Consider the following 27,912-nt stretch of genomic DNA (forward strand, 5'->3'; position numbering starts at 1 on the left):
GAAAATAAGAAGGATTGAGTCAGTTGGATTAGTTGAGATCAAAAGCACTGATTTTTTTCTCTTTGCTTTGGCATTAGATGCATTTTATGTTACCTCGAGGCTCAAGAGCATTAGATAAATATATACAAGCTTAAGTTACCCCAGGGCATTACCATGTATACATACACCTGGAAAATGAAGCTAATCACATGCAATCTAGTTTAGTCTCTGCAAAAGAAGGATAAATAACAGTGGTCAAGATCTTTCTTTAAAGATAGGAATAACATTACAAACCAAACATCTTCAAAAAGATGAAAGCAACCGTTAATGGACTTTTTTTTTCCTTTTTAGCAGCAGAAATAACTGTAGCAGCTCAGGTTTACAACTGTAATCCAAGTACAAACCTTTGTCCTTGCCTACTAAATTCTTAGATGTATTCAGAAAGGTAGTAACTGGTATATTTACAGCATTGCAGATGGGCAGGGAACCTCACAGAAGCCTTGAGAAACAGGAAAATGAAAACATCTTATGACTTGAGAGACAAAGCTCTCTACCATATTCGTGGACAAAGAGATCCCCTCTTACCTGAGACATCCTTTCACGATGCTTAGCTTCAAGTCTCTCCTTGGCTTTCTGGAAATGAGCATGTTCATTTTCATCCCCGGGTGTCTCCAAGTATTTGTCAACAGCATCAGGAGTGCTGGCAGCTGTGGTAGGGACTGAGGTAGAATTTTGAGAGAGGGAAGGGAGAGGGAAAAAAAAGCAGAATTCTACTTTAGTACAGATAAAATTTGGTTGAACCAGGAAAGAAACATCTGTTCTAATTTCCATCAGAATAAAGCCATTAGCGTAACCTCAGAGAAGAATAATAACAACGTGGTTTAGTCAGATATAGTACATGCAGGAAATACATATAAACATGTAAAAAGATTTCCCTCCCATTATATAATCCAGGAGAAACTCTTCAGAATGAGCAAAGCAGTATCATTCAAATAAGTTAGAAACCATTGCCAAAGGAAAGAATTACAAGGGAAAAAAAAGCCCAGTGCTAACGTACATAAAACTGCAGAACACCCTTTGCAGAATGGCATGCTGTGTATAGTAGTGTTATTTTTTAAAAGGCAAACTGTAACACACTAGTGCCAACGCTAATACATTTTAAAGCACCTTTGGACCTCAAGGCACCCTAATGAAATAATTCAAATCCTTCCCTTAATAACAGTTGGCCTCATAGGCATTTACTTTATTTGTAACAACTCTGACTAATAAAGTCCTTCACAGATGCTGGAAGTAATCAGAACGCATGCGCTAACGACTGGCCATTCCTGTCAGATAACTAGGCAGTACCTACCACACCAGTATTGGAAAGAAGTGCATTTGGGGTAATTCAAGCAACCATCCTTTAATTATGTAGTAACATCCAAAGACTCCTAGATTAAATAGTCTAGCATTTTTGTGCTATGGACATAATAGCAATTAAAAAAAAATTCTTTAATGATGATTGACCATTTTGTTTCTACTACGCTGCCCCTAAAGATCTTCATTTTATAATTAATCTCCCTGGTCACAGTTTGTTCAACAACTGATAACTTATTTTAAAAAACTTACAAAGCAAATAAAGACTGTACACACAGCTGCACAGGATTTCATTAAATTCCTGTGACTACACATACAATAGGTTACTAACACAGGTAATACATTCTACTGTGGATGCTGATACAGGTAAGAAAAAAAACATCAAGAATTCCCTGGCTCCATCCTCCAACCTCAAAGTGTTCAGAAGAAGCAAACTTTAATCTGAAGTTTAGACTGAGCTATATCAACCAATATTTACTCTCCCCAATATGTTGAAATATAAAGACATACTGGCTGATATATATATATTTTTTTCTTTTAATCAACAGTTATAAGTACACGGTCCCCATTTGTCAGTCATAGAATCATAGAATGGCCTGGGTTGAAAAGGACCACAATGATCATCCAGTTTCAACCCCCCTGCTGTGTGCAGGGTCACCAACCAGCAGACCAGGCTGCCCAGAGCCACATCCAGCCTGGCCTTGAATGCCTGCAGGGATGGGGCATCCACAGCCTCCTTGGGCAACCTGTTCCAGTGCATCACCACTCAGTGAAATATATCCTCAAATTTTAAAAAATCTTAAACTAATATACAACCTAATCTTCCATTAGATGTCTAAACTCAAATGCAAAACAAAAACAAAACAATGACCAGAAAACCTTTGGCCTTGATTGCATTTGGGATATCACGACATGCTCCATGTAAAAGGTACAGATGGGTTTAGGATGCTGTTGATGGGAATCTACAAGGAATCCAGTGGAGAAATCACAGATAGCAAAAATTGTCCTTCCATCATTTTCAGATGTTTCAAAAATATTTAATTGCAAGATATACATTTCATAAACCTGTATATTACTAAGTATTGTAACAAACAGGAGCAAATAAGCTTCATGACAAGCTATAAAAGTTAAAAAATAGAATACTACTCTTAGTATTTAGTGTCTCTTACAACTTCAGACAATTTAAATCCTATAATACCACTATAAAAGCATAAAAGTGCTTTTGCTTTAAACTTTTCACGATAAGAACTCATCTTCAATGAGTCATGAGTGACTGCAGTATTAGAAATATACAATTCCAAGTGTCAAACCAAGGAAGAGTTAAACGAGATTTTTAAATTAACTACAAGGCAGTCAGGTAAGAGTTCTGCAAATCTCATCTCCTCTGCCAGGTCTTTAATGTACAATGGTCAGTGGAAGACAGCTATTAGTGCATACATTAATCTGTAACCTCCTGTTAGCCATCTGTATTTTCACTACTGGAAAAATCAGATCCATGAGCTTACTGTCCCCCATTTGCACAAAAAGTCTAACTGGATTTTAAGACCAAAACTTTCAGTTAGTAAAGACTTCTAGAGCATTAAAGTTGTGCACAAGTGTAGGAAGCGGTTTCTGTTGGGGTGCAGTGCTGCTGGCAGGAATGGCTCTAACCACTGGGGAAAGCAAATTCCAAAAACAACTCATCCAAAACTTGAATGGAGCAAAAACATTTCTGTAATGGCACAAAGTATTTAAAAATATCTTTCCTCTTTAATCTCTCAAGCACCAAACTAATTTAATCTTCATTTTTTTCCTGGAGCTTTAGTTAAGTGTAGTACATTTTAATTCCACTTAAAAAAAATCAAAATAAAAGTTTACTTAAAACCAGGGAGAGATTTAAAAGCACTAAATTGCAAGGTACTATTATTTACTGGCACAGGCTAACCAAACACTCCTAGGAATGAGCTGGACAAGTTTAAAGCAACACTCTCCCATTATGCCCACTGGAAGCCTGGAGGCATCTGTGAGAAATGTAATACGCTGTTGTGACATTTGACTGACACTGCTGGGTTTGTCTTCCATGACTCTCATTTTTTTCTCTTCAAACTCAGCATAAAACTTAACATTCACAACACAGTTAGGCAAGCAAGGCAGCAAGTTCTGCAGTTACACTGGGCATTGCATAGAAAATTTGCCCTTGCCTTAAGCCATCCTCTGCAGGAAGCAGCAGGTTTTGGCACAGGGCAGAAATGGGGAGAAGCTCTAGCATGTAATTCTCCATCCTTTCCTATCTTTTACAATTCCCCATGCAACTCCCACCTTAAAGTCTGTACAAATATGAATGGAAAGAAGTGATGATTTAAATAACTGTCCAATAAATTATGCAAATTTAACCTTTAATTTATTGAACAGGAAAAAAAGGTCACCAGAATTTGCAGTGAGATCAGTTAAGACAGTTGTACACTTAAGGTTTGATTATCAAAAGCTCCCAACCTGCACATGTGGCCTCTCCAGTGCAGATTTTCCAACCATACACAGGACACTTACCAAGGCAGGGTCAGAGGAATGGAAAATTCCAAAGGGTGAACAAAGAATTCAGATAGCAAAAGAGTTTTTTTAATGTCTAAACCCAAATAAAGAAGTCCAGGCTCAAAACCAGTCGAGGCCTGAAGTACAATAAAGGTCTAATTTCAGTTATGTTAAGAAGCTTCATCATTTACACTCATACATGACTAAGTCAGATACCAGCTTGATTTAGAAAATCTCGAGAGAAGATTTCTAACAGTAATTTTATCAGAATGAAGTAACTGAGGTATAACGGTTTGAAACGGTTTAAAGCAATTCTCTTATGAGTGGTTAGCTATCCACATAATCTGAAATCAGTAGCATTTTTTTTTGACAAAATAATCAGTTCTTAAAAACAAATAACCCTACGAGATTTTGATTTTCATATCTACAAAGCATGTAAATGTTTATGTGAGAACTTCTCCATCTGATACTAAAAAGTATACTACCTACAGTATGCTTAAAGGACTTGTGATTCCAACGTAACAGTAACTGGAAACCCATTGCCTCAAATGAAAAGAGATACAAAAACCACTGAGCCTCCCTTCTGCAATATAGCAGAAACATTTTAATGTCTTAATGGCTCTTGGCACAAAATCTATCTTTTCCATTCCAACACGTCTGGGAGTTTTATTTCTATGGATGTATTGCATGTTTTCTCATGGTACATTGGGAACATCTGGTCAGACATCAGATACATGTAAGGATTCCTTAAAAATCTGTAGTCTGATCTCATTTCTAACCACATTTGCTTTTTGAAGGAGGTTTTATTTTCTATGCATTGCTTGTTTTCTAATTCAACTCATTTTAGTATATTGCTTGTAGACTGATCAACAAGTGTGTGTTGATAGCTGTGGAAAAAATGTAGTACCAGATGACATTTTCTTCAAATTTCTACTTGTCAATTCCCAAATAGATTTATTTTTTTTAATTACACTTAAAAGTCCTAGCATTTGTAGAGACGTGGGTTCAATAGTAAAGCCAAATTATGTTCTAAATACATTTTGCTATCTAACAATTATTAAATATTAAAAAGAAAAAAACTTGAAAAAATATCCTCTTCCAGATCCTATGTCCTATTTTGCATAAAAATAAACAATCCACATCAGTATCTCCAGTGAAATGAATGAGAGTTACTCACCATGCAGACATAAAGTATAGGAGGTAGATGCCATCCTTCTGGATAAGTGTGGCTGTTGCATGCAATATGGGAAGCCGTTTGTACTGAGAACGTTACCTATATGCAGCATTCAGTGAATGCATTCATTGCTTCTAATTTCCACATACATAACGGCCATATCAATGTTAATGAAGGATTAAGATCAAAGCTTTCAGTTGTTGACTGTGATCACATCTAATTATAGCACTTCTGACAATCACAAGTGCTTGCAGTGTATCTTTAGCAAGGTTTTCTTTTATTGCTACTGCTACCTCGTGAAATGAACAGCTTTACAAGATGGTATACCCATTCTTCTGTGAATAAGCTACTCCTGTTACAGAGCGGTAGTAAATCCAACAAATGGACTCTAAACAACACTAGAAAATGCTGGTTACATTTTTATGACAAAGCAAGTAAGTTACTGGCTACATGATATAAGACAGACAAAGACTGGAAAAGGCTTGTATGAAATGTAAGAAAATTATTATAATATATGTTGGGAAAAGGATATATGAGGATGAGTTTTGTGAAGGTATGTTTAACTAACATAATTTAATTACTTGGACAGAAAGTGCCAGACAAGAATGTTTTTCAGTACTGAGATCAATACTATGGCACATAACACTAAGTGTATTTATACATGATACATAAATAACGATCTACTGCATTATAAATATGGACAATTGTTCTCACTCCAGAAATGACTGCAATCACATCCATAATGCCACCAAGTGCCTCAAAAACCTACTTTATAATGAACTGCAGGAGACACAACTGTAACCCAAAGACTCAGAGGGGCTGTTTTGAATTCTGGAAAAAGAGTTTCTGTGTGCTTACACAAACCTTATGAATATCCTCCATCATCAGTCTTCATAATTGTTCAGTACTTTAAGACCGAGTTTCGAGGGCCTGATCTTTCACCTTGTGAATTGCCAGCCCATCTTCCTGCTTGGAAGCTAATGGCAGAACTGTGAACTGTGCTGATTATGCTCAGAGCCTGGAATCCCTGTCCTTCAGATCACTCAATTCCTTTCTAATTTTCAGCAAAGATTACAATAATATGAATTCCCACTACGATTTTCATTGATGTTAAGGTCCATCCTTTTCAACTGCATATTTACCATTCAGCCTGATCATAATCATTCCACTGGGTTTTATTTATCCTGCACATTTATTTTCTCCTCATGTTTTGACAACTATCTTTAAGAAACCACAGAAGTCGTTGAAAGTAAAGTGTTCTTCATAAAAACTGAGGAATTCTGACTGCAGTACTGGGGACTCAGAAGACATAAATAGGCTAACAGACTAGACAAAAGAAATATATCGTATTGTCAGAAAAAAAAAAGTATATGCATCTTTTTACCAAATTAAAAATTGCTCTGTAATAGTTATAGTTAGGAATCAATTTCAAGAACAGTAAAAGGGTCAGCAGTTCTGGGGCTTTCCTTTTCAGGAAGTCTCTTAATTTCCAAAATTCTTTTAAATTAGATGAATATTCCTAAAGCAGAGTAGAAAGCACATTGTTTAAAAATGTCTACAACCTTAATTGAAAGAATTTTCAGGCAGAGGTGACATGAAGAGAATTAACACACCAAGGAGAAGCCAATCCAAGTATTCAGAACGATACACCTTCCTTTCTTCATATATGGGTTTTTCCATTGTTTTTATTACCCATCAAGGCTAAAACCATGCTTAAAAGTTATGTTCCATTTTGAACTTTACATTGCAAAGACTGTTCCTATCTTCCTTTGATATGTTATAATTTTATTTCATAGAATCACCAAGGTTGGAAAAGACCTCCAAGATCATCCAGTCAAACCATTCATCTGTCAATCAGTACTTCCCAATAAACCATGTCCCTCAGTACAACATCTAAACATTTCTTGATCACCTCCACAGACAGTTACTTCATCACCCGCCTGGGGAGCCCAAGCCAGTGCCTGACCACTCTTTCAGAGAAGAAATTTTTCCTAAAATCCAACCTGAATCTCCCCAGGTGCAACTTGAGGCCAATTCCTATTGCTAGTTACACAGGACAAGAGGCTGATTCCCAACAACCTCTTTCCAGGTGGTGGCAGAGAGCACCTGAGCTCCTCTTCTCCAGACTAAACAACCCCAGTTACCTCAGCTGCTCCTCATAAGACTTGTGCTACACACTTCTCATGAGCTTCGTTGCTCATCTCTGAACACACTCCTGGGCCTCCGTGTCTTTCTTGTAGTGAGGGGCAGTCCTTTGATGGCCTCACAGAAATCTCTGCAACACTTTGCACCACGATCCTTCTATTACGATTTGTAACCACGAATTTAAATATTTATCAGGAAAAAACATATAATTATTCACATTACACCAAATCAGACTGCTGCCAGTAAGTACAAAGGAATTCTCCCAAACATTCCTTTATGCCAAGGAAGAAATTGTGGTAACAGAAGTTATCTACTTCCATTCCCTAAAATGATAGTTAAAATACACAATTTTAACAGATAATGGAATTCATCCAGTTATAGCTCCTAGGCACTAAATGACAAATGTAAAACATTCACAATGAACTGCAAAAATATGTTTTTCTTAAGATTTCATCTACACTATTCGAAATTGGCCTCAACTTCATCAAGATGCATGATTCGGTTCTGTTTTCATACCAGAGAAAATAAAACCCAGCAGATACAGGCAATTCATGCAAGAGATGGCAGGAAAGGGACACATTTATGTGAAGTAATGTCCCATTTATTGCTAATTTGGGGAGCAATAAGACAACTGAATACAAAGAGCATTTCCAACAATGCAACAGGTTGTTGAAGAGTGACTGGCATAAGAGTAATTGTAGTAATTTTTTTTATTCATTCAAATAAAAGATTTTGTACTTATTATGTGAGATACTTCCTTGTAATAGCATTACTTAGAATTTGAAATGCTAGCGCTAGACTTCTGTATTTTAAGTTATGCATACTATAGTGCTGTGACAAATTGGTATTACAGCCAGTTGCTGTGATGAATATTTTCCAGCACTAAGTGCATTGTCAAAAAGATGCATTCCTGGCACAAATTAACTTGCAAGCTCCACTGCTTTTATAGACATAGGCCTGCCAACTATCCCATAAACCTCAAGAACAGTGAAAGGGCAGTGGCAGTTATTTCAGATGAATGTGGGCTGCTTTCTGTCTTAAGCCTCATCTCTGACCTCAAGCTCAAGTGGTCTCTGAAATTGTATAGATGAAACAAGCAATAGTTTCGTATATTAAAGGATTAAAGCATTCTTCCTAGGTAACTCAGTATATTTTACCACTCTGCTTACCCAAATGCACTGCAGCTCTCTAATGCCTTATCACTTATGACATGCTCTGGAAGTAGAAGCTGGCATGCAAGTTCAACTGGCAAAGTATTTTACTTCCTGTTAATGGGAGAGATGTCAAGATCCTGAACAAGTAGTGTATAGGTAAAGGAAATTACTGACAACAGGAAATGATTGGAGTATCATTTCCTAAGTCTTAGTTGTTAAACGGAACAGATTATTATATAAACGAGCTTGGAAGAGAAATTAAACTGAATGTTGCAAAGTGACAGAGGTTGTGTATTTTTCCCTCACTTCAAAGCATGAACTGGAAACAAAGAGAACTCTCTCATCAATTATTAGGAAAAGACTGGTACTAATCAGCCTGTAAGAAGAGCAGTAGGAGTGGATCTCACATTAGTGTTAATCTTGCACACAATATTTTAGTATATATTTAGATTGCATGAAATTTCATGCATGTTATGAAATTGTAGCTTTTATTCTCTTCATATCTTCAACTCGAAACTCAATAAAGTATTTGACACTTACCCAAAGATTTAACAAACTCTAAGTTTTCTGTATTTAGAGCAGAGGAGAAATACTGTTGTACCTAAATGCACACAAAAATATGCGATCATGATGTAAGATATCAAGAATATAGCAGTACGTGATAACATTTGAATTTATTACTACACTTCAGAGGGAACATAGAAGAACTGATAGTACTGGAACCTAACAGTTTCCTGTATTTTAAGCCATCAGATTTCATTGCAATAATAAAAGTCCCTGTTTTAATAAAAGATTATTTCAATTGTATATCAAAGTTTTTAAAAACAAACAGTGCTACCAGAGTACAGCTTCCTTCAGCTGCAGTTGTAGAAAAAAAATGAAAACAGTGCAGCAAGATTTCCATGGCATTCTGAATTTATGGCTACAGAAGCTGGAAAAGAGCAGTGTTGTATGCAACAGCCATTAAATTGAGCGTATTTAAGAGCTCTAAGTTTCACAGATCTCCAAGTTAGGGCTGGAACATTAACATCATTTCAAAACAGTTTTTAAAAATATGTATTTCCTACAGCTTTAAGGATGTTTAACTAGCAGCTATTAAATAAACAAGTGAAAAAAATCTTACACTAAATTACTTTTCAGTATGACAATAATTTAATTCCTTCAGTAACAGCATTTCATCATCTTCTGCTTACTCTTGTCAATATATACCCATTTTAACTCATTATATTTGAGTTAACTATTTGATAGATTCTAATAAATTCAAAGAGGCTGTTATGGCTAGGCACAAAGTAGAAGTTTGAGTCCTTAAATTGAATAGAAACTGGAGATAGTATCAAATATTAAAAATCAATAGAGAGTGTGTAGTCTGGTAAGCTGAAGGAACTGGTAACAAGATATTTAAAGCCTTCTACTTCTAGAATAATTATATATCAATTCCAGTGTTGTCGGGTGATAAATGTGAAAATTTGACAGAAATAACTCCTACCCAACACACAAATTATTTTTGTCAGACCTCAGAGCATCGTCATAGTCGTTGATAGCAGAGAAAGCCTAAGGCTCTGTATAACCTGACAAAATCACCTTTTCAGATCAAGGCTAAGAGACTTAAGATTTCCTGAAGTCTCTTCCTTAAGAGACTTAACAAAGGAGAAGAAAAACATTTTTTCCATAGACTGTGTTCAGATATTAGTATTCAGTATACATATTTTCTCTGTTCACAGCGTGTAGGTATTCTTGACAATTCAATCTCCTCAGTTTTTTGTTCAGTCCAATTGCAGTGCAATACAAGAAAATTAAAACTCATATTACACCCTTTCATCCTTAAGCAACTATTTGAAAGAAACACAGCCATTGCCCATACTACTCTCCATAAAGCCACAAAGCAAACTACAGTTTCACCAAAGATAGATGCGCTCTCAGTTTCCACTAACAGAGGCTGAGAAGGTTCATACAGGACACCAGGGAGCAACAAAAATGAGATCATTGGAGAGAAGGAAATAAATGATGAAGCAAATAAAAAAAGTACAAATGCAGACAGCTGAGGGAGGGAAGGGCATAAAAACCAAATAGAAAGATTGAGGCAAGGGTGACATAAAGAAATACAAAGGACAGATAAGGAAGCAGTGGTCTAGACTTCTGTACTGAAAGTCTTCAGTCCTGTTTGTCTTCTCTTCCTTTAATGGGCTTGGAGGTACCTGATCCAAGGCTTGCTATAACCCATTAAAGGCAATCCATCACATTCAGCAACTCTGGATTGATTTCAAAGACAAGATGTCACTTAAGCAGTGAAATGTATCATATTCAGGACCTGTAATAATTTTCATTCTTTTTTTTTTTCCCCCCCCAGCAAAATGATGAAGAATAATGAGAAACAGCGTGGTGATAGTGACACAGCAAATGAAACCAAAATATTTGACAGAAATAAGAATTGAATAGATCAGCGTATGGAACACTTGGACCTAAGATGAAAATATAGGTACAAGAACATAACTAAATAGCTTGGAAAACATACCCTGTGGAGTCAAAAGCTGCTTGAGAAAGTACTGAGGAAAACCAAGAACGAAACTTCGGTAAGATCTGTTTTAAAAGACAAGACCATCTAGATTTCTCCTCACTGCCAGTTGTGGCAATTAAACCAAGTTGCTCAAGTTCTTGTATTAACTGCATTTTTCAAAAAGAGAAAATGACACAGACCAAAAACAGGATTCCCAAAGTAAACTAAGACACATATGTAATGAACACAAATGCTAGCATTCCTGGCATTGTTTTATTGAATTGAACCTAGGAAAAAGTTTTCTGTGAGATAGAGAAGAGGAATCTTTTAAGCTCATCTGAATATCCTAGTGAACATACTATAAAGTAATATAGAAGTTGTTTCTTCATTGATTTCTGATGTTACATGCTATGGAAGAATCATTTAAAAGATCATTTATCCTCTCGAACAGCATGAGCCCAGGCTGTACATCCTTCACTGCCAAAAAGTGAAGACAAATCTCATTTCCAAGTCCAATTCAATCCGTAATACACTTTTTAAAGAACACAGACAAGGTCACTCCTTTGTAGCAGAATGATTTTCTGCAAAACGATTATGAGGTTCTCTGGAAATACATCTAAGCAGTCCCATCTCAATTTCATCCTAGAGTAAACTGTGCTACTTATTGGTAAAAATATCCAGTGTTACAATTCCACCTACAACCTGTATATGACAAGAAATGTCATCGTATTAGCAATACAACAAATCAAGAGTCATCCTTTCAAGTTTTACTATGTAAGAATAGCTCTCACAAAATCTGTTTTGTGATTCTACTGCTCTTTAGTCAGCAACATCTTTATCTATATGTAGTAAGTTCACAGCCATATGAATGACAATGAAACTAAGATCTGAAGAACTGGGTGAGCAACTGAAGCTCCATATGCAAGCTGCACTATATAAGGAGACCTCTGAGTCAGCACAGAGCCTCACTGCAGGATTTGGACAAAGAAATGCATCCATATGGCTCAGCTTGAAGGGCAGGAGTCAAAGCAAATCTATAAAAAAAAAACTGGAAGTGTAACAAAATGCAATCTTGAAAGAATCTAGATCTGCTACAAGTCCTTATTTATGCTATGGTGCAGCTTTCTTCTATGTTTCTGAGTAATGCTGACAAAGGTAATAATTCTTCATTCCAACAACATGGATCAAAATACTTACCTTTTCCACCAAGAACCAGTGCATGCAGCTTTTTGAAACTCTTCTACTGACCATAAAAGTGCACAGTATAAAAAGCCAAGTTACTTTTTCTTCAATCCTACCTTTTTGGACATGAGGTATAAAGACGAAAGCTACTCCTCCTCCCAAAAACAAAACAAAAACAAACTTCTGTACAAAGGAACAGCACTACATTTGCATATCATTGTAGCCAACTCAGAGCTCTGTGTGGGTAAATATTGTTCACTTCTATCATCCTTTACCTTTAGTTATCCTTTTAGTTCCAGATGCAAAGTAGCAAAAGCTTTGATTTCTCAGCTATTTTCTATTATTCCTTTTATAGCTACCATGTTGCCTTTGAGACTGCAATCATTTAGGCATGATGCTCACCTAACACATGCCTAAAAAAGTAATTATCCTTTACAAATTCTGTTGGTCATAACAGTAAACACAGCCCCACCTCAGCTACTTAAAACTAAATGTGCAAGAGGTGAACTGACCTATGGATATTGTTCAATACCTTTCTCATGACAGAGTTTTTTTTATGTCCCTAATCAGCTTGAGACAGCTATATTCAGTCTACTTTTCCATCCTTGTTCCACATCTACAGATAACTGCCCATCAATACCACATTTTTCACTGGAGAAACATTCCTTCAAAAAGATTCTCTTCTTTTCTACTACTGCCCTAAATTAACTCTTGTTACGAAGTCCTAGTTTTCCTTGTCTGTCCCAGAGCTCACAGACAGAGAAAACCATGTTATCCATCTCTGGAAATACTTCATGTAGGACAGAAGCTTAACAGTTTAAAAATTACTTATTTTAGCAAACGTATTAGTCCTCATTCCAACATGCAGCATATTTTTACTCTACACTCACTACATCTTCTCCTGTTGCACAAGCTGATCAGTCCTGCTCACTGATTTAGTCTAGTGTGGAGCCCTCCATGGAACCTTGCCTTGAGTAGCTCTAAAAGACACCAAGATGAACCGCAGCTGAGGACCAGTGTAGCGATCCTGCCTCCATGAGCACCCTTACTCCAGCTTCAATAAACCACAGCTCCTCTGTTTCACAACACAAACGCCACACTTTGCCATGACTTTGCATGCTTTCAAGTGCATTTTTAAGCTTTCTTCTTATTTAAAACAAGCTGCTTGGAAAATACTTTAATAAAGCAGTCCTAATATGCTTCTTCTGTTCTTCTCCTCTCTACCCTTTGAGAAGGCGAAGCAGCAAAATATGTAATCATCCTTTAATGTTTCAGACAGAAATGGCAGCTGTAGCTCTCCGAATAATACACGCAGATGAGGTAAACAGAAACAGAGAGCACCAGGGACTGCTGAACTGAAATGCAAACTCCAGTACTCTGCTATGGGAAAACCATCCTTCCCAAACCAAAATCACAGTGCAAACATTCCTTCTTCACGAAAAGCAATCATTAAAATATATGGCGTGTTAAACAAAGTAAGTGGGAGGTTTATTTGCATTTGTGCGCATCTTGGCCCTCAGGGAAACCTAAAAAACAAATCATTTCATCCCTTTTCCTTGCAAATGCATATTAAGTATTCAATCAAACTGGAAAAAAAGAAATAAAAAAAATAGAAGACTTCTTCACTTCTTCCATGGGTGGCAATAATTCTTCTGATATTCTGATGTGCTGATATTGCTTTGATAAAAAAGAAACATGAAAATACAATGTGTAAAGAGCCATTTTTAAACTTACCTGAGGCTTCCCTAAAGTTTTTTCCCATACACACACTGCACATGCAAAAACAGGGACTCACGAAATGTTAGTAGGCGTTGACAGAAGATGAAGAAAAACTGAGCGAGAAGGTTTCATCTACAGAAGTGTTAGGCTTTTGGCCGGCTATGTGCAAGACTGTCTAGAGGGCAGAGAAGGCACCTGCTACCAAGCTGGGTTAGCGAGAAGCTAACAAGCTCTAGAGATAAGATGGACAGACCGAGGGCAGCAGGAGCGGGATTAGTGTGAGCCCAGGCCCGCTCCCAAGCAGCAGAGCCGGTCGGAGAGAGGCAGCAATGGGCTGGCAGTGCACTTACGGACGCTGCCGCAGACCGCCATGCAGTACTCCTCCGAGTCAAAGTTGTTCCGGTTGCCACCGCAGCCGCCGTAAAAGAAGGGCGCACACTTTCCTTCGGCCACGTCAAAGTACCAGCGGGAGATCATTGCGCGGCAGGGACCCGTCTCAGCTTGTTCAGAGCACACCTCTAGTCACAGGAGACCCAGAGGAACCACATTTAGTATGAAAACAGCGTTGCCTGTACTTCCATCTATTCAGCGTGCCAAGGTACACCTCAACATCCCTGTGTGAGGATCTAGTGTACCTAGGGAGCATCTAGGAAAAAGAAACATGAACTGCTGGGCACTTCAGTGCTTATTCTCTTCCCTGAGGTGATGCAGGCAAATTCTGAACAGTTCAGATTTGTGCCGCTGGGCCCACTTAGTACCAAGCTTAGGCTTTGCTGCTGGAAGAGTCTGAGCTCCTTCCAGCCCAGGGTATAACCTCAGCCATATGCACGGAAGGATGCATCTGAAAGCATGCGAGTCAGTTTCTTCCTTGTGGCAATGCAAACCCCCAAACTCAGTTACTTAGCTATATATATAAGAGTTATACCGGAAAAGAATTCCTCCTCAGACACCAATTTATATACAATCACCGCTGAAGAAACCACCCCCTCTTGCAGCCTGCCTAGTATAGGGTTTGTAATTTGTATCTAGAGGGCTCTTATATATAAAATTACTGCCACAGCTTTACTCCATCCATAGGAGGAAATCTCATCCCCAGTGAATATAGACAGAAAAAAAAACAGACTTTAAGAAAAAAAGTTGTTTTGTTTTTTTTTTTTCCTTTGTGAGCCACCACAGTCATTGCCTATATTCTGCAACACATGAAAACCTGAGGGGAAAATCAAACTATTCAAATGAAAGGAAGACAAAGGAAATTCTGCCTGCAATTTGGAATTTGGAGTAAGCATACAGCCCTTTACCAATAGCATTCCAAACAGGAAAAAAAGAAAAAAAAAAGCCTCCACAATCTTCCAACATACTACGTATGCATCATATAAAAACTGCGTAACGTCAAATAGCAATACATCCCCCATTTGCTTTCATCCCACACACTACATCAGCACAGAAACTAACATGTTCACTAGAGGCATCTAAGTTCCCTGCATAAATTTGAATTTCATGGAAGGCAGATGCCTAAGGGTTGAAAGGTAGAAAGAAATATCAGTGCATCACCTCTCAGATGCTGCTTATGCAGAGTTCTGTTTGGCAGTCTGTCCTGACCAGTGACAGGCAATGCAACCCTCCCTGGGAGAGCCACTATTGACTGCATGGATTTCATATTCATTTGTCATTGGTAGCCAGTGTCTGCCTGCTCTTAAATATATAACAAAATTTTACTCATGGATTTATTTATAGATATGTGAATTTATTTCATATATCTATGCAAATATGGCAATATTATGAGTCAATATTAGGGAGCTCTGAGAGAAACAGATCCACATATGCATTTGTAGCTGTACTACAAATAATGTTAGGGTTTTGTATCGAGCCATTTTTAAGAAAAAAAGCAAAACAAATTTAATTGTGAAGAATATTAATTACAATTAATTTTATGCAACCGTAAGATTAACTACATATCACATTTAGTAAACACATTTAGTAAAGAAGTGATTCCTCAGATTTATTTTTGAATAACATCTTGCCCTTCCATCCAATTATACAGTCAAACCTTCACACCACGATAACTTTGCACAGACTTGGAAGAGCTGCCATGTGTCAATTAAAAATGAATAGTGACTCATGACATGAAAGAGACAGGTATAATCAAGAGAATGTCTGCTGACAGGAAATGTCATTTCAAAAAGCAAAGGTCTCAACAACTCAGTCTTTCTTTAGAAATCACTTAATTCAAGTTGACTATGGACTGACCTCCACATACGCAATAAGCACCTTCTACTTTTATAGTTCTGTTATAAAGTCTGATTTATTTCATTTTGTACTGTTAAGTGTTATCAAGATGGGAATGGTTCATATATTTAGCTTGAAATTTCCTATGTCTACTGCTCTCAGAAATAGAAACAGAGATTTTGTGCACATACGTGCAAAAGTGAAGTAATATCATCCATCAAATAACTAATGCCAGTGGTAACAAGGAGTTAGCTCACTGGAATCTCAAGTCAGTCATATATGTGTTACACGTGAAGATGCACTTGGACAAGCATTCTGGCAAGCACAGGGTAAGTGCATTAAGAAGAGTAAGACAGAAGCCCAGTGTTCTGGGCAGGGACTTCTCCCACAAGGCTGCCCTTGGCACATCCTTCCATCCAGCCCGCACAGGCAATCATATTGCTTTTGCTGAGATCTAAATGGAAATTACTTCACCATACAGAGAGACAGTGTGCTGTGCAAACAGTTTATGGCCTACACAGAGATAAACAGGAGAAGTAAACTGTTTCATGACTGCCTTAATTGAAGGAATCATGCTGCTGTGTGTAGGCAACTGTCACTGCTGTCATTCCTTCCCAGCTGCGTCACCACCCTCCCTCTGTGAAGGATTCAGAGCAGCATTCCTTAACCCCTGCTTCAGAAGAATGCATTTTTAAGTCACCTTCAGTGCTGGAGAAACGGTCCTGATTGCTCCTGTTGCTGGTACAAATGCTCCTTCCATGCCTCTCCATATCCCTATCAATTGTGCTCAATTTAAAGAAGCCACATTTAATCTTCAGCTGTACTGCCCTAACTGAGAAGATGGGGCAATGAAGCGTGAAACTCAAGAGTCTTTCTTGGGCTAAGAAAAAATTACTGCCATCCATGTCCTGTTTCCCTTCCATCCACTGGAACTAAGTGTAGCAATTAATGCCTATGATGTATGAGCTATGGTATTTTCACAGATATTAGCAGCAAGGCAGCATACACTGCTAAATGATTCATCAAAAAATTAAAAGCTGTCTTTGCTTCATATACTAATTTTGTTGTTGAAAACTGATTAAAGATAAGATACATTCTGCCACACTATAATTCTATTTTAATTGTTATCACAATTTTTTAAAATCAAGAACAGTACTATGAGCTTTGCTTTGTTTTGTTTAACTGGTTCATTCTTCCCTTCCAAAGATGCATTTTTTGCCTTTGGCTCCATGAAACCAAACACAATTAAAGAGGACAAGCCTTTGGCACAGTTCAGATTCATAACTGGTCTACACTCTAACTTTGCTTTCAGATGCATACAGTTTTCGCACCATCCTGCTGCAACAGTAAAATTTCTCTCACCTTCCCTGTGCCCTGTACCAAGGATTACAATTGCCAATTTCTTCCCTCCAAAACATTAGATTTTAAGTTATTTTTGAGATAACCAGAAGAGAATAATTCAATTTTCCCCATCAGGAGCTTCTTACGCATATTCCAGCTTCCCAGTGCAAAAAGGGCTGCTTCTAACAAAGCAGGAAGATGGAACTATCTCTGGAACACAGTTCTGTGGCAAAGTTTTCTGATTTCGTCTTAAATTAACACATAAAGCAATGTACTGAAAACTATATATATATATTTATATAAAACTATATATATAGTTACAATCAACATGAACACTAACTGTTATGTTTTCCCTAGAAATGGATAAGCTGCAGTATCCTAGGGGAAAGAAAAAACATTTTGCAAGTCTGTGGGCATTAATTTATAGTGGCTTCACGTAAAGAACACCCATAGCACTCACTCACTAAAATGCTGGTAGTAAAGCTAATTAAAATATATGTGCATTCTAAGTACTTTTGGTGATCAATTTCTACAAAGGAAAATAAAAAATATGCCTCTGAATGACATCTTAGAATTTTTTATTGCCATATCAATTGTTTCTTTGCTCCCTGAGAAAAATTGATTTTAAATCAAAATCAAATAATTGCTTTATTTCAAAATCTCTATTGCAGGCTTGGTGTTTTTTTTTTTTTTGTTTGTTTGTTTTCTGCATGAGACTAACACTTCTCTGTGAACACCAGCATTTTCAATAGAAGAATGTGTAATACAGCTTAAGATTCTAATAGGAAAAATAAAACAAACAAATAAACAAACATATTTACATACTTCTATCACTGCAATCATTACGATTCCTTGATATGGAGGATTTGAGTTTCTATATGATATTTAAGCGAGCTATGAAAACTTAAGAGATCTAAGAGAACTAAGTGATCTAAGAACTAAGCTCATTTAAACGCTGGTACAGCCTAATTCAAACCTTAAACAGGAAATTAAATTTGATGTAATTTAAGGGAAGAAGGGACAAACAGGAGGAGTTAGTAAATTAACTCAGACCTGTCTTGGAAGCTGGGTCCTATATTTAGTTTTCACTTCTGAAAATCTTCTACCTTAATGCTACATTGGAAAGCTCTCATCATGTTGGCTTCCAAAATAGAACGCACTCTTTAATTTAGCCACAGAATTGGAAAATATGAAGCCTTTTGACTTTTTCCATACTACCTGCCCTTCAAGTTTAACATTAATAATGGCAAATGCATACAACTAAATCATGCTGATGATGTTAACCACCTCACTAGCACTGGTTATGTATTTGCTTTGTCCATGCTAGTATCCATTCAAATCGTGCTTCATACCCACACAAACAAGTGATTTACTTAGCTGCTTGAGTAAAAGGGACCACAGTTCTATATTTTACATTTTACCATTAAAGAACAACGTAATCAATTAATGCATGAGAGAATAAAGGAATAAATTACTCAAATACATATGATGAAGTATATGTTCCACTTTATTACACGCTAGTACATAACATTATAAGTGGACTATTATGTCCAGGAACTGAGACTATTGCTGGAAGATATTAATACACACGTATCTCTATTAGTCTCAGTTTCTTTAATTAGCTGAGAAAAATTAGACAAGTTAAAGAATAAATGTGCACTGTTTTTCTTAGACTTTTTGTTCCAAAATGGAATGATACTGTTTTGTTCAATGAATTAATCAAAGGGAATATTTAAAGATAATTTCACTGAGACAAAGCCTCCTCGTGCTGAATATATACTTAGAAAAGGCAGCCAAATTTTAGTTTGAGTATTCAAAGACAAAAGCTAATTTCATAGGAGGTTTTTGGAATTAGGATGAGACAGCTGGGAAGCTGGCACATGTTCTAGTAATAAAGTTGGTGTGTTAGTTACACAACCACTAAAATGTTTTCTATAGATAAAGTTAAAAGAAAAAGCAAAATTAAGAGTTCCAAAAGCAGACCTGGAAAATAGTCCTCCTCAAAATTGAAGACTGTACTTCCCATTGCAAGCCATTAAGACTGGATTTTTCTCTCTAATGTTTATTCTTAATGTTTATTCTACCAAAGGGGAATATTTAATGTATGAAAAAAAAAATAGATATGCACTTCTAGAACATAATGCCTCACAATTTTCATGTGGAACTAATACATGAAAGCATATTTTCTATTTATTTGTGTAAAACAATTACACTTTGAATCAAGATGTCAAATACTTAGTCTTGATGGCCAGAACCGAAACAAAAACTCCCGTTTGTTTTCAAGTGTAGGCCAACAAAATGTCATGAATTTATCTATATTTTTCAAAAAAGATAGTTGCCACAAAAACAACATAATTATGTGAACACAGCAGGACACAAAGAATCTGAGGATTAGTTCAAAAGCACATCCCAGTCTTTTTACATAGCAGAGCAAAATATTAAGCTTAAATCTGCATCGATATAGTAAAATGACATTCCATCAAGGGAAGCAGGCTCCTGGAGGATTTCTTCTATCGGAATATAATTTAAGCAAAACCACACTCCGATCTTCTGACCTTACATAAGGCAAGACTTACTGTGTTTACTATTTACCACATTTGCCCTTGACCCAAAATATTAATAATATATTGCTTTTCCATCAACAAGACTAGTAAATCATAAAAAAGATTTCTCCTTAATTGCAATGTATTCTGAAGTATTCTGTTGCAGTGGAACAGCGGTGCTTTAAATTATAACGTTTAACCAAAAGCTATCAGTTATTTTAATGCAAATCCATTAGGCTAATTTTATCAGATCCTGCTCATATGTTACAGTAGATTATCATTCTTAATGAAAATCTCATAATAAAACGCAGCGGAGTTAAATTAATGTGCGCTATTTGGATAGCAATGTGCGAGTGCTTTTTAATATGGAATACATCCACACATTATCATTTTCCAAATACAGCATACTGCACAGTCTTGATGGGAATGAAAAAACAAGAAAGTATTAATTTAAAGGCAAGTTAATAACATTTCAAATCTAGTTAAAGCTATTAAATTTTTAGTATTATCCCCAAATTTACAGCTAATGGGTCTAGCCACCAGGGTTAACCTCCCTTGCCTTTAAAATACTGTCAATGAGTGGATTTCAAGTCTTTTAGACACATAAATCTGCAGGGTTAAAAAAAAAAAAAAAAGTATAGTACACTAGAAATATACTAGATCAATAAAGGTAGGAGCTATAACACAAACATCAGGCTAGTTTTCTCTTGCTAGGAAGCCAGCATGTGATCTCCTGCTTGCAACTTCAGATTGCAAACATAGTAAAAATACCATGTCAAGCATCAGCGATAAAACTGTTTCCTAACTGTTTAAAAAAATTCAGCAGAATTAGGGAATACCAAACTGATTGCTAAAGGGCAGCACTACATATTAGAGCAGGCAGGTCAAGCTTATGCCGAATCTTCCACATTTGCTAACAGGTATGCAAAGAGGCTGCCAAATGTTTTTGCAGGCTGCTGCACTGACCCCACTGCCTTCCTTTAAATGAGACCTGACTGACAGGAAGCATTACATCCAAACTGCTTATTCTTTGTTGTAAGCCAAGAGACACTGATTTTTCGTATCACCTACTATGCTGAAGGTGAGCAGAAAAAAAATCACAAACAATTGCACATGATTGAAGAGCAGAGCAACTGCTTATTCAGTCACACACTGTAAGAATTACCTGGAGCCTGGATGGCTCAGGAACAGCTCCACAAAATCTGCCATGCAGCCAAGACAGCAGCAGAATGCTCTGTTGCTTACACCTGGCCACCAGAAAAAGCCACCTCCCTCGCTCCACCTAGAATCATAGAACTGCTCAGGTTGGAAAAGACCTTAAAGATCATCAGTCCAACCACAACCTAACCATCCTACCCTAACTCTAACAACCCTCCGCTAAATCATGTCCCTGAACACCACATTCAAACGGTTTTTAAACACATCCAGGGATGGTGACTCAACCACCTCCCTGGGGAGCCTATTCCAGCTCTTAACAACCGTTTCTGTAAAGAAGTTTTTCCTAATATCCAACCTAAGCTTACCCTGGCACAACCTGAGGCCATTTCCCCTCGTCCTGTGTGGAATCAAGAGCCATCGATTTCTTGCAGGCTTTATAAAAAAGCCACACTCTCTTGACCACAAATTCAGTGATAACATGTCCCAGTGACCAACAGAGATAAATACATATTTTTATTAAGTCTGTGGATCCCTGCAACCTCAGACTCAGCATCAGCTAGATTTAACACCTCAACTCCAGCAAGAGCAGACCTAGAAGTTCAAATTCAGTCTGCTGCCCTACTCCATATGAACTGAGAGTAGGAATGGTCCCTCAGGAAATGCAGGAAAGTGAATAATGCCAAGTACTGTGCTAGGAAAAGTTTATCCGCATTTTTAAATAAAGACTGTAGCTTATAAAAAATGAATGAAAAGACTGTCCTGTCAGTGACCTCGCTCACTCTCTAGACAAGATCATAACTTCCTTTTCACGGGAAAGAAGATTGCCAATAGATGCACTATTGCTATTTTGGTCACTATTTATTAAAGTATGTACAGAAATAAAATTGTCTGACAAACTGGTTCTACAATAGTACTAGTTGTCTTTACAGTATAACATTACATTATGCTTTTCAATTATTTACAGCTGATGGCAGTTATTCCATTGATTTGGGAGAGAAAGGACTCAATTAGACATTAATTTATGGTTTTAGAACAGTTGGTCTTTGTTGATTTCAGGTTGAAAAGCAAAGCTTCTAAAATGGGACAAATCTACACACTGTGTTCTTTAATGCTATGACTTGGTACTAGCCACAGCTTCATAAACTCTACATAAAACTAGCTGTGCCTGTGAAGAGCATCTTAGGACACGTTTTGTGAACGGTGGATGCTTACTGCAGAAGCTTCTGCACGGACCTGCTGGCAGCATCAGGAGGACACGGAGCCCTCAGGGAAGTGTTCTCTCAAGCACAGCAAGAGAAGTAGGAGTAAGGGCTAAGATGATAAATTCTGTGGGACATAAACAAGCATTCTGCATGGTGCAGCTCAGTTGGATGCCCTCAGAGCCAGCCTCAGCACTCTCCATGCCACAGGAAGGCTGGAGGTCAGAAAGTATGAAGGGCTGGGACAGAGCTGTGCCAGGAATTTATACTGGTAACAGACAGCCCTCACCTCATCTGCAGCAGTAGGTATTTTTCTGTGCTCTTCTCATTTCTCTGTGGTGAAAAAATTTAGACTTGGGAGAAAGAGGACAATAGCCAGCAAGCATGTACATTTCTAAGGGATTTTTAAAAGGTGGCTTCAATAGTTTGCCTCTTCTTTTTTGTATTTCACATTCATATTATTACATATTATTTTCCTGAAGGCTAAACATCTTAACCTTGTAGAAATGTCAGCCTCAGTAAAGAAACGAGCTCTACCTAATTTGTCCTCATTTCCACTCATCCAAAATCCCATTAAAATGAAGTGCTCGTTTTTTTTTCCCCCTCCTCCTCAATATTCATTTTCCATTCAGAACAGGGCATTTTATTCCCAGGTGGTGAAAGCTCACATATGGAAATGTATTTAATTGGTTTAAAGATTTAAATATAATCTCTTCCCACTCCATTCTCACTGAACTGGCTCTCCAATAATTGAGCAAAACACTCAACAGACAGTTATATAAGACAGAAAGACACAAGACGGCTTCTCCAGCCTTAGAAAGACATTTTTGCAAATCATTTTACTAAAGCATTAATGCTTTTGATGAGAGAGCTTACCTACACAGACACTGAATTTTAGAAAAACTAAATGAAGAAAGACTCCCTTTTCCAAGGCATTTCTCTTTGGCACTCTTCTGTCACAAGCACATGTGAGAAATCACAGCCAGGAGCCCTCTGCTCCCTCCTTCCTTACCTGCTCTGCCAAGCACACTACCATGGATTCCTGTCTGGTCTCATTTTGCCTTCGCTTCCTGCGAGTCCCAAATTCTCTCTCTTTTTTTTAATCTCATCTTCTGCCATCATCTCCAGCCCTTACTGGTAGAGCTGTAAGTGCTGCAAAAAATCACTATCTATTTTGCAGATATTTACATCATATTCTACTGCTCTTATAAAAATAGTAACATAAGAACAATTCATTTAAATACATATTGTAGGAGAAGTGTGGCCTTTAAAAAATACTGTGCTGCTTTGACTACTGACTGGGGTAAAAGGTGCAAGTTCCTGCTTCGAACTGACACACTATTCTGAAACAAATGCAAAACATCCCATACACAACTTTTCTGTGTTAATTGCTACACATGGCAGTCAAGTTGTTGAATGGTACTTCAACTGAAAAAAACAAACAAACCAGAAACACTTCTTCCGTTACTATTCAAACCATACACAATGACCAAACACTTCCAAAGAATACTTGTAATGGAAAAGGGGAGGGGATTAAACTTGCAAATTACAGAAGACGAAACAAAATGATGCTGCAGCTTAGAGTATTTTGCTATTTGGAACATTTCTTGTCATAAAGAGCAAGTGTACAAAGCAGTAGGAACAGTCTTCCAGCCACAAGCTAACTGCCCATGAATTTACCTCTGACAACTTCTTCCACGGACTCTGTAGTTGTGGTAGTAGTGGTTGCAATACTGGTAGTTCTTTCTGTTGCTTCCTCATACTCTTCCTCTGTCTCTTCAATTTCATCACCATCATCATCGTCATCATCATCAGCATCTTCATCTTCCACAACAGTTAGCTCCTCATCTTCCTCCGGTTGTTCTTCTACTACCTTATCATCGCTAAACAAAGAAGATCATAATGATGAGTCGGCAACAATGATTCCAAAGTGCTAAGTGAGACATTTTATAGGCTACACTGTAAGGACAGGAAGATGTTTCCTCATCTCCCTCTTCCACCTTTAAATAAAACAACATAGATAGTCAGGGACTCTGAAATGTCACAATGAATGAGAAATCAGAGAGAAAAAAAAGCATTAGCAATGTTGTGAGAAAACTTGCAGGATACCAGACTGGAACTCCTCTTTGTACACAGGGATGGAAAAAAGAATTCTCATCAGCAGTACCATATTTTGACAGCTGAATAACACTCCAAATACGCTTGCTTCACTCTGCCATCAACAAATCAATTTGTAGTCTGAAAAAAGCCCAAATTAGCCCAAAATGCACTCAGCTCATACACACATGAAAGCAGAGAGTTCCTCAGGATTTTCTCACCCAGGAGACACCTAATTCAAAGACATGCTGTGGGCTACTTTGCCTGTCATCCTCAGAAGACAACTCAGTGTCAAACCAAGCATCCAGCTGACCCTTAATTGTCTACAAATGACTGTTTCATTCTGTTGTTACAACAGTATCCTGTGAATAGAAAAGCCACTATTAAGGGAGTTGTGGACAAAGCAGTTTCCACAAGACATTGTTCAAATTTTTTGTGGGAGGGAGGGGGTAGCTGACACACTGCTGCAATTCATTCTTCAGCTGACTGTTGCTAGCTCTTCTCTCTGTGGTTTTGTGTTCTTCAGGCACCTCAAAGCATGCAATGGACACAGCAGCAACACTAAGGACCTAATTATCCAGAAAGAGAGAAGAGCCTTCCAGTTTTGGCCCTCTGTACAAGAAGCATTGACCAAATGCTGAAGTCTGTGGAGTTTTCCTGATAAGGCCACTCTCTTAGCCAGTATGGCAAGCTCAGATAAGCTACACTGCAAGGCCTATGGTACTATGGTCCTAAGCTGCCACATAGCGGATGGGGCCCTGGGCAACCTGATCTGGTGGTTGGCAACCCTGCCCACAGCAGGGGAGTTGGAATTAGATGGTCTCTGTGGTTCTTCCAACCCAAGCCATGATTGTATGAAATGTAAGCACACATCTGAGCTCATGAAGAAACCTCAAATTATTGGGCTAAACCTCGTAATATATCACAGGATCCTAAATGATCCTAAACGACAATTCCTGCAGCAATGTAAAATTTGCAGGAGTTCAATCAGTTTTCAGCACTAAGAAGGAATACTGCAGTCAGTTACCAAACATGTTTGGTGGCTTAATGCATCAAGAAGATTAGGATTGCTCATAATTCTGAATGATATACAGGCAATAGGCCAAAATACATACACTTACTGACTGCCATGGCTGTTTTTGGAAGATTTCCTAGCTCAGCACCAGCTGTAGGAAAGTCTCACATTAGTTAATCTGTTCTCTTCTTGAAATTCACTGCTAATAAGTAAATTATCCTTAAATATTCAAACACGCAGTGACTTTTTATCATACACAAGAGGTTCTGCATCTTTTTTTTCATGGCATCACATATGCTTGAACAGCCTTTTGTTTGATGTTAACACCTTGCCTCTTACACTTCATTTTGAAGACTAAGACTGTAATGTTTCACTTTACAATATGTTGTCCAGTACAGCTTTGAGAGTAAACTCAGAGCAAAAAAGAGGATAGAATGGTCTTTTAAAAAGTGTTGGGAAGAAATTAGGAAACAGTGAAAAGAATCTTGTATGCCACAAGCACGATTACTAGGAATAAGTTAAGACTTTATACAAACAAGCATGCACTCTCTATTTCTCATTCCCAAAATAACTGGCCTTTCAAAACACAGGAAAGAATTAAATAATATAGCTTTCCACTGAGTGAAGCCTAGGCAGGTTACAAAAATGGGAATAGTAAAACTAAATTGCAGAAGAGTCTGAAAAAGTGATTACCTGATTACGAGAAAAAATGATTTCTGTTTACATGGGAAAGACTGAAAAAGGGACAAAATCACCAGGTTCTTCTCTTAGTTTTTCATTTCAAAGAACTAAATTAGAAATTCCAGCATTTCTACAATATCGTCTTCCTCCGGCATTCTAATTTCAGTATTTCCAAAATTACCATCTTCGTTCTTAGTAAATCCTTTCGAAGCAACAGAATTCTTCTGTTTCCATTTCAAAACATTAAACCTTTTTAGGAGCATGAAATAATTGCTACACATACACCGCAACCTTTGAATAGCCAAAGGGAGATGAATTTTTCAGTTCTAATAACTGTTTCTGATCTCCAAGCTAAGGAGTTTCTAGTCTTGGCTACCTACAGACATTCAAACTAGATGTGCTGAGTATAAGGTAATCAGATTCTGATCTAGAGCAGACAGACTATGCCTTTCAACTTCACAGAAAGCTACTCTCTCTTTCTTTCTTTCTCTTTCTCTCTCTCATTTGAGCTAAAAATACAGGAACTTTTAGGAAAGTGCAATTACTTTTCATTTACCTTTCACATAAATGATTACTCTCAGATACTGGCAAGTTCATAAAGTTAAAAAATAAAAATAAAAAACCAACCCTCCAGTGCAATCACTCAGCACCTCACACTAATGAAACAAACAAACAAACAAAAAGGAAAGTCAGTTAGTCATACGGAAAGCTACTTCAAAAATAATTTGTATGCATGCATCCAATAACCATCTGTTTTTAGCTACACAGCAATTAACTATGTCAGTCTCCAGCATGGAGACTACTGGAAACGGCATCAAGGCCAAGCTTTTCATGTTAGGGGGGGGCGTGACAGAGACAGGATGTAAGAAGAAAATTCTCTATATGTAGCAGTTGCTTCAGCTCACCATCACAGTAGTCCCTGGTTCCTATCTAGCAATTTATCAGAAGGAAATAGGGAACCTGACTACAGGTTGCCCCAACCTGCATCCCCTTTATGAGTTGCTCCTTGCTCCAAGAACTGTACATCAGAGAAGGTTGTTTTTGCGTGATTTTTTAAAGCAGGAATAATGGAAGACTACAACAGTCAAAGCTGACAGGATCAGGCTCCTGAAAATATATTAAACATCTTCCAAAAAAGATTTTTTGTGCTAGATTCTTGATACTATTTGTGATCATTCCTAAAAAACTGCATCTGTGCTAGTAACACATATGGCAAGATTCAAATCACAGAAATGGTACTTTGCAGGATTTATTTTTCTGCAAAAACTACAAGAAAAAGGAACAATAACAACACAATAAAAGTGCTTTTGCTGTTGATTCTGATACCTAAATGGAAACATAAGCCTTGCTATATACTTGTAGAAACATGATACCTGAAATTGGGCTTTGCAAGGTTTTCTCTTCCCTATTAGTCCTGATGTTCAAAGAAGAGTGGAAGGGGAAAAGTGCTTTGCACTTTCTCAATAGGATTCTCCTTCAGTGAAACTCAATACCAGAATGGGACTAGTATTATGCTCAGCTACACAACACAGTAACACAGAGCAAACCACTCGAATATAAAACAGTGAGGGACATGCCCTAGTGAGATCTAACAATAAAAAAAGCAACTGTTTACATCAGAAATCAATGCAAGTACGCTAATTCATGCTCTCCTAAGACTCAATCACAGCACACGTGCTAGCAGCGCAAGCAGAAAATAACATCTGCTAAGAGATAACGGTCACAACATGATCAAGAAAAGCAATAATGTGTGAGTAGCTTAAGATCACTGTTCAGGGGCCAAGGGCCACTGGTGAGGAGGAAGAATCCCAGTGTTTGCCAGTAAGGGGACACTGAGCCTTACCCTTCAAGATAGGTTTAGTGTCTATAAACAACGCTAAGTCCCAATGGATCTCTGTCACAAAGACAGGAGGTGGAGTTGGCACTTCTAGTATTATGAAA

General features: G+C 37.5%; 1 protein-coding gene across 2 annotated transcripts in view; it reads right to left on the minus strand.

Annotated features, from left to right (window-relative positions):
• The window catches only part of APP (amyloid beta precursor protein), a 199,710-nt gene that overhangs the window by 61,064 nt on the left and 110,734 nt on the right, over positions 1–27,912 (minus strand). Inside the window, exons 6-8 of one of the 2 annotated variants that reach the window (XM_052666946.1) lie at positions 23,859–24,061; positions 14,062–14,229; positions 565–698 (exon numbers count right to left, since the gene is read on the minus strand). In XM_052666946.1, coding sequence (XP_052522906.1) covers positions 565–698; positions 14,062–14,229; positions 23,859–24,061 — 505 coding nt within the window. The remainder of the gene's footprint in view (positions 1–564; positions 699–14,061; positions 14,230–23,858; positions 24,062–27,912) is intronic. The other variant, XM_052666955.1, reaches the window with a different exon arrangement.

This window comes from Tympanuchus pallidicinctus, unplaced genomic scaffold, assembly GCF_026119805.1.
Source record: "Tympanuchus pallidicinctus isolate F22 unplaced genomic scaffold, pur_lepc_1.0 scaffold10, whole genome shotgun sequence".
Taxonomy (NCBI): Eukaryota; Metazoa; Chordata; class Aves; order Galliformes; family Phasianidae; genus Tympanuchus; species Tympanuchus pallidicinctus.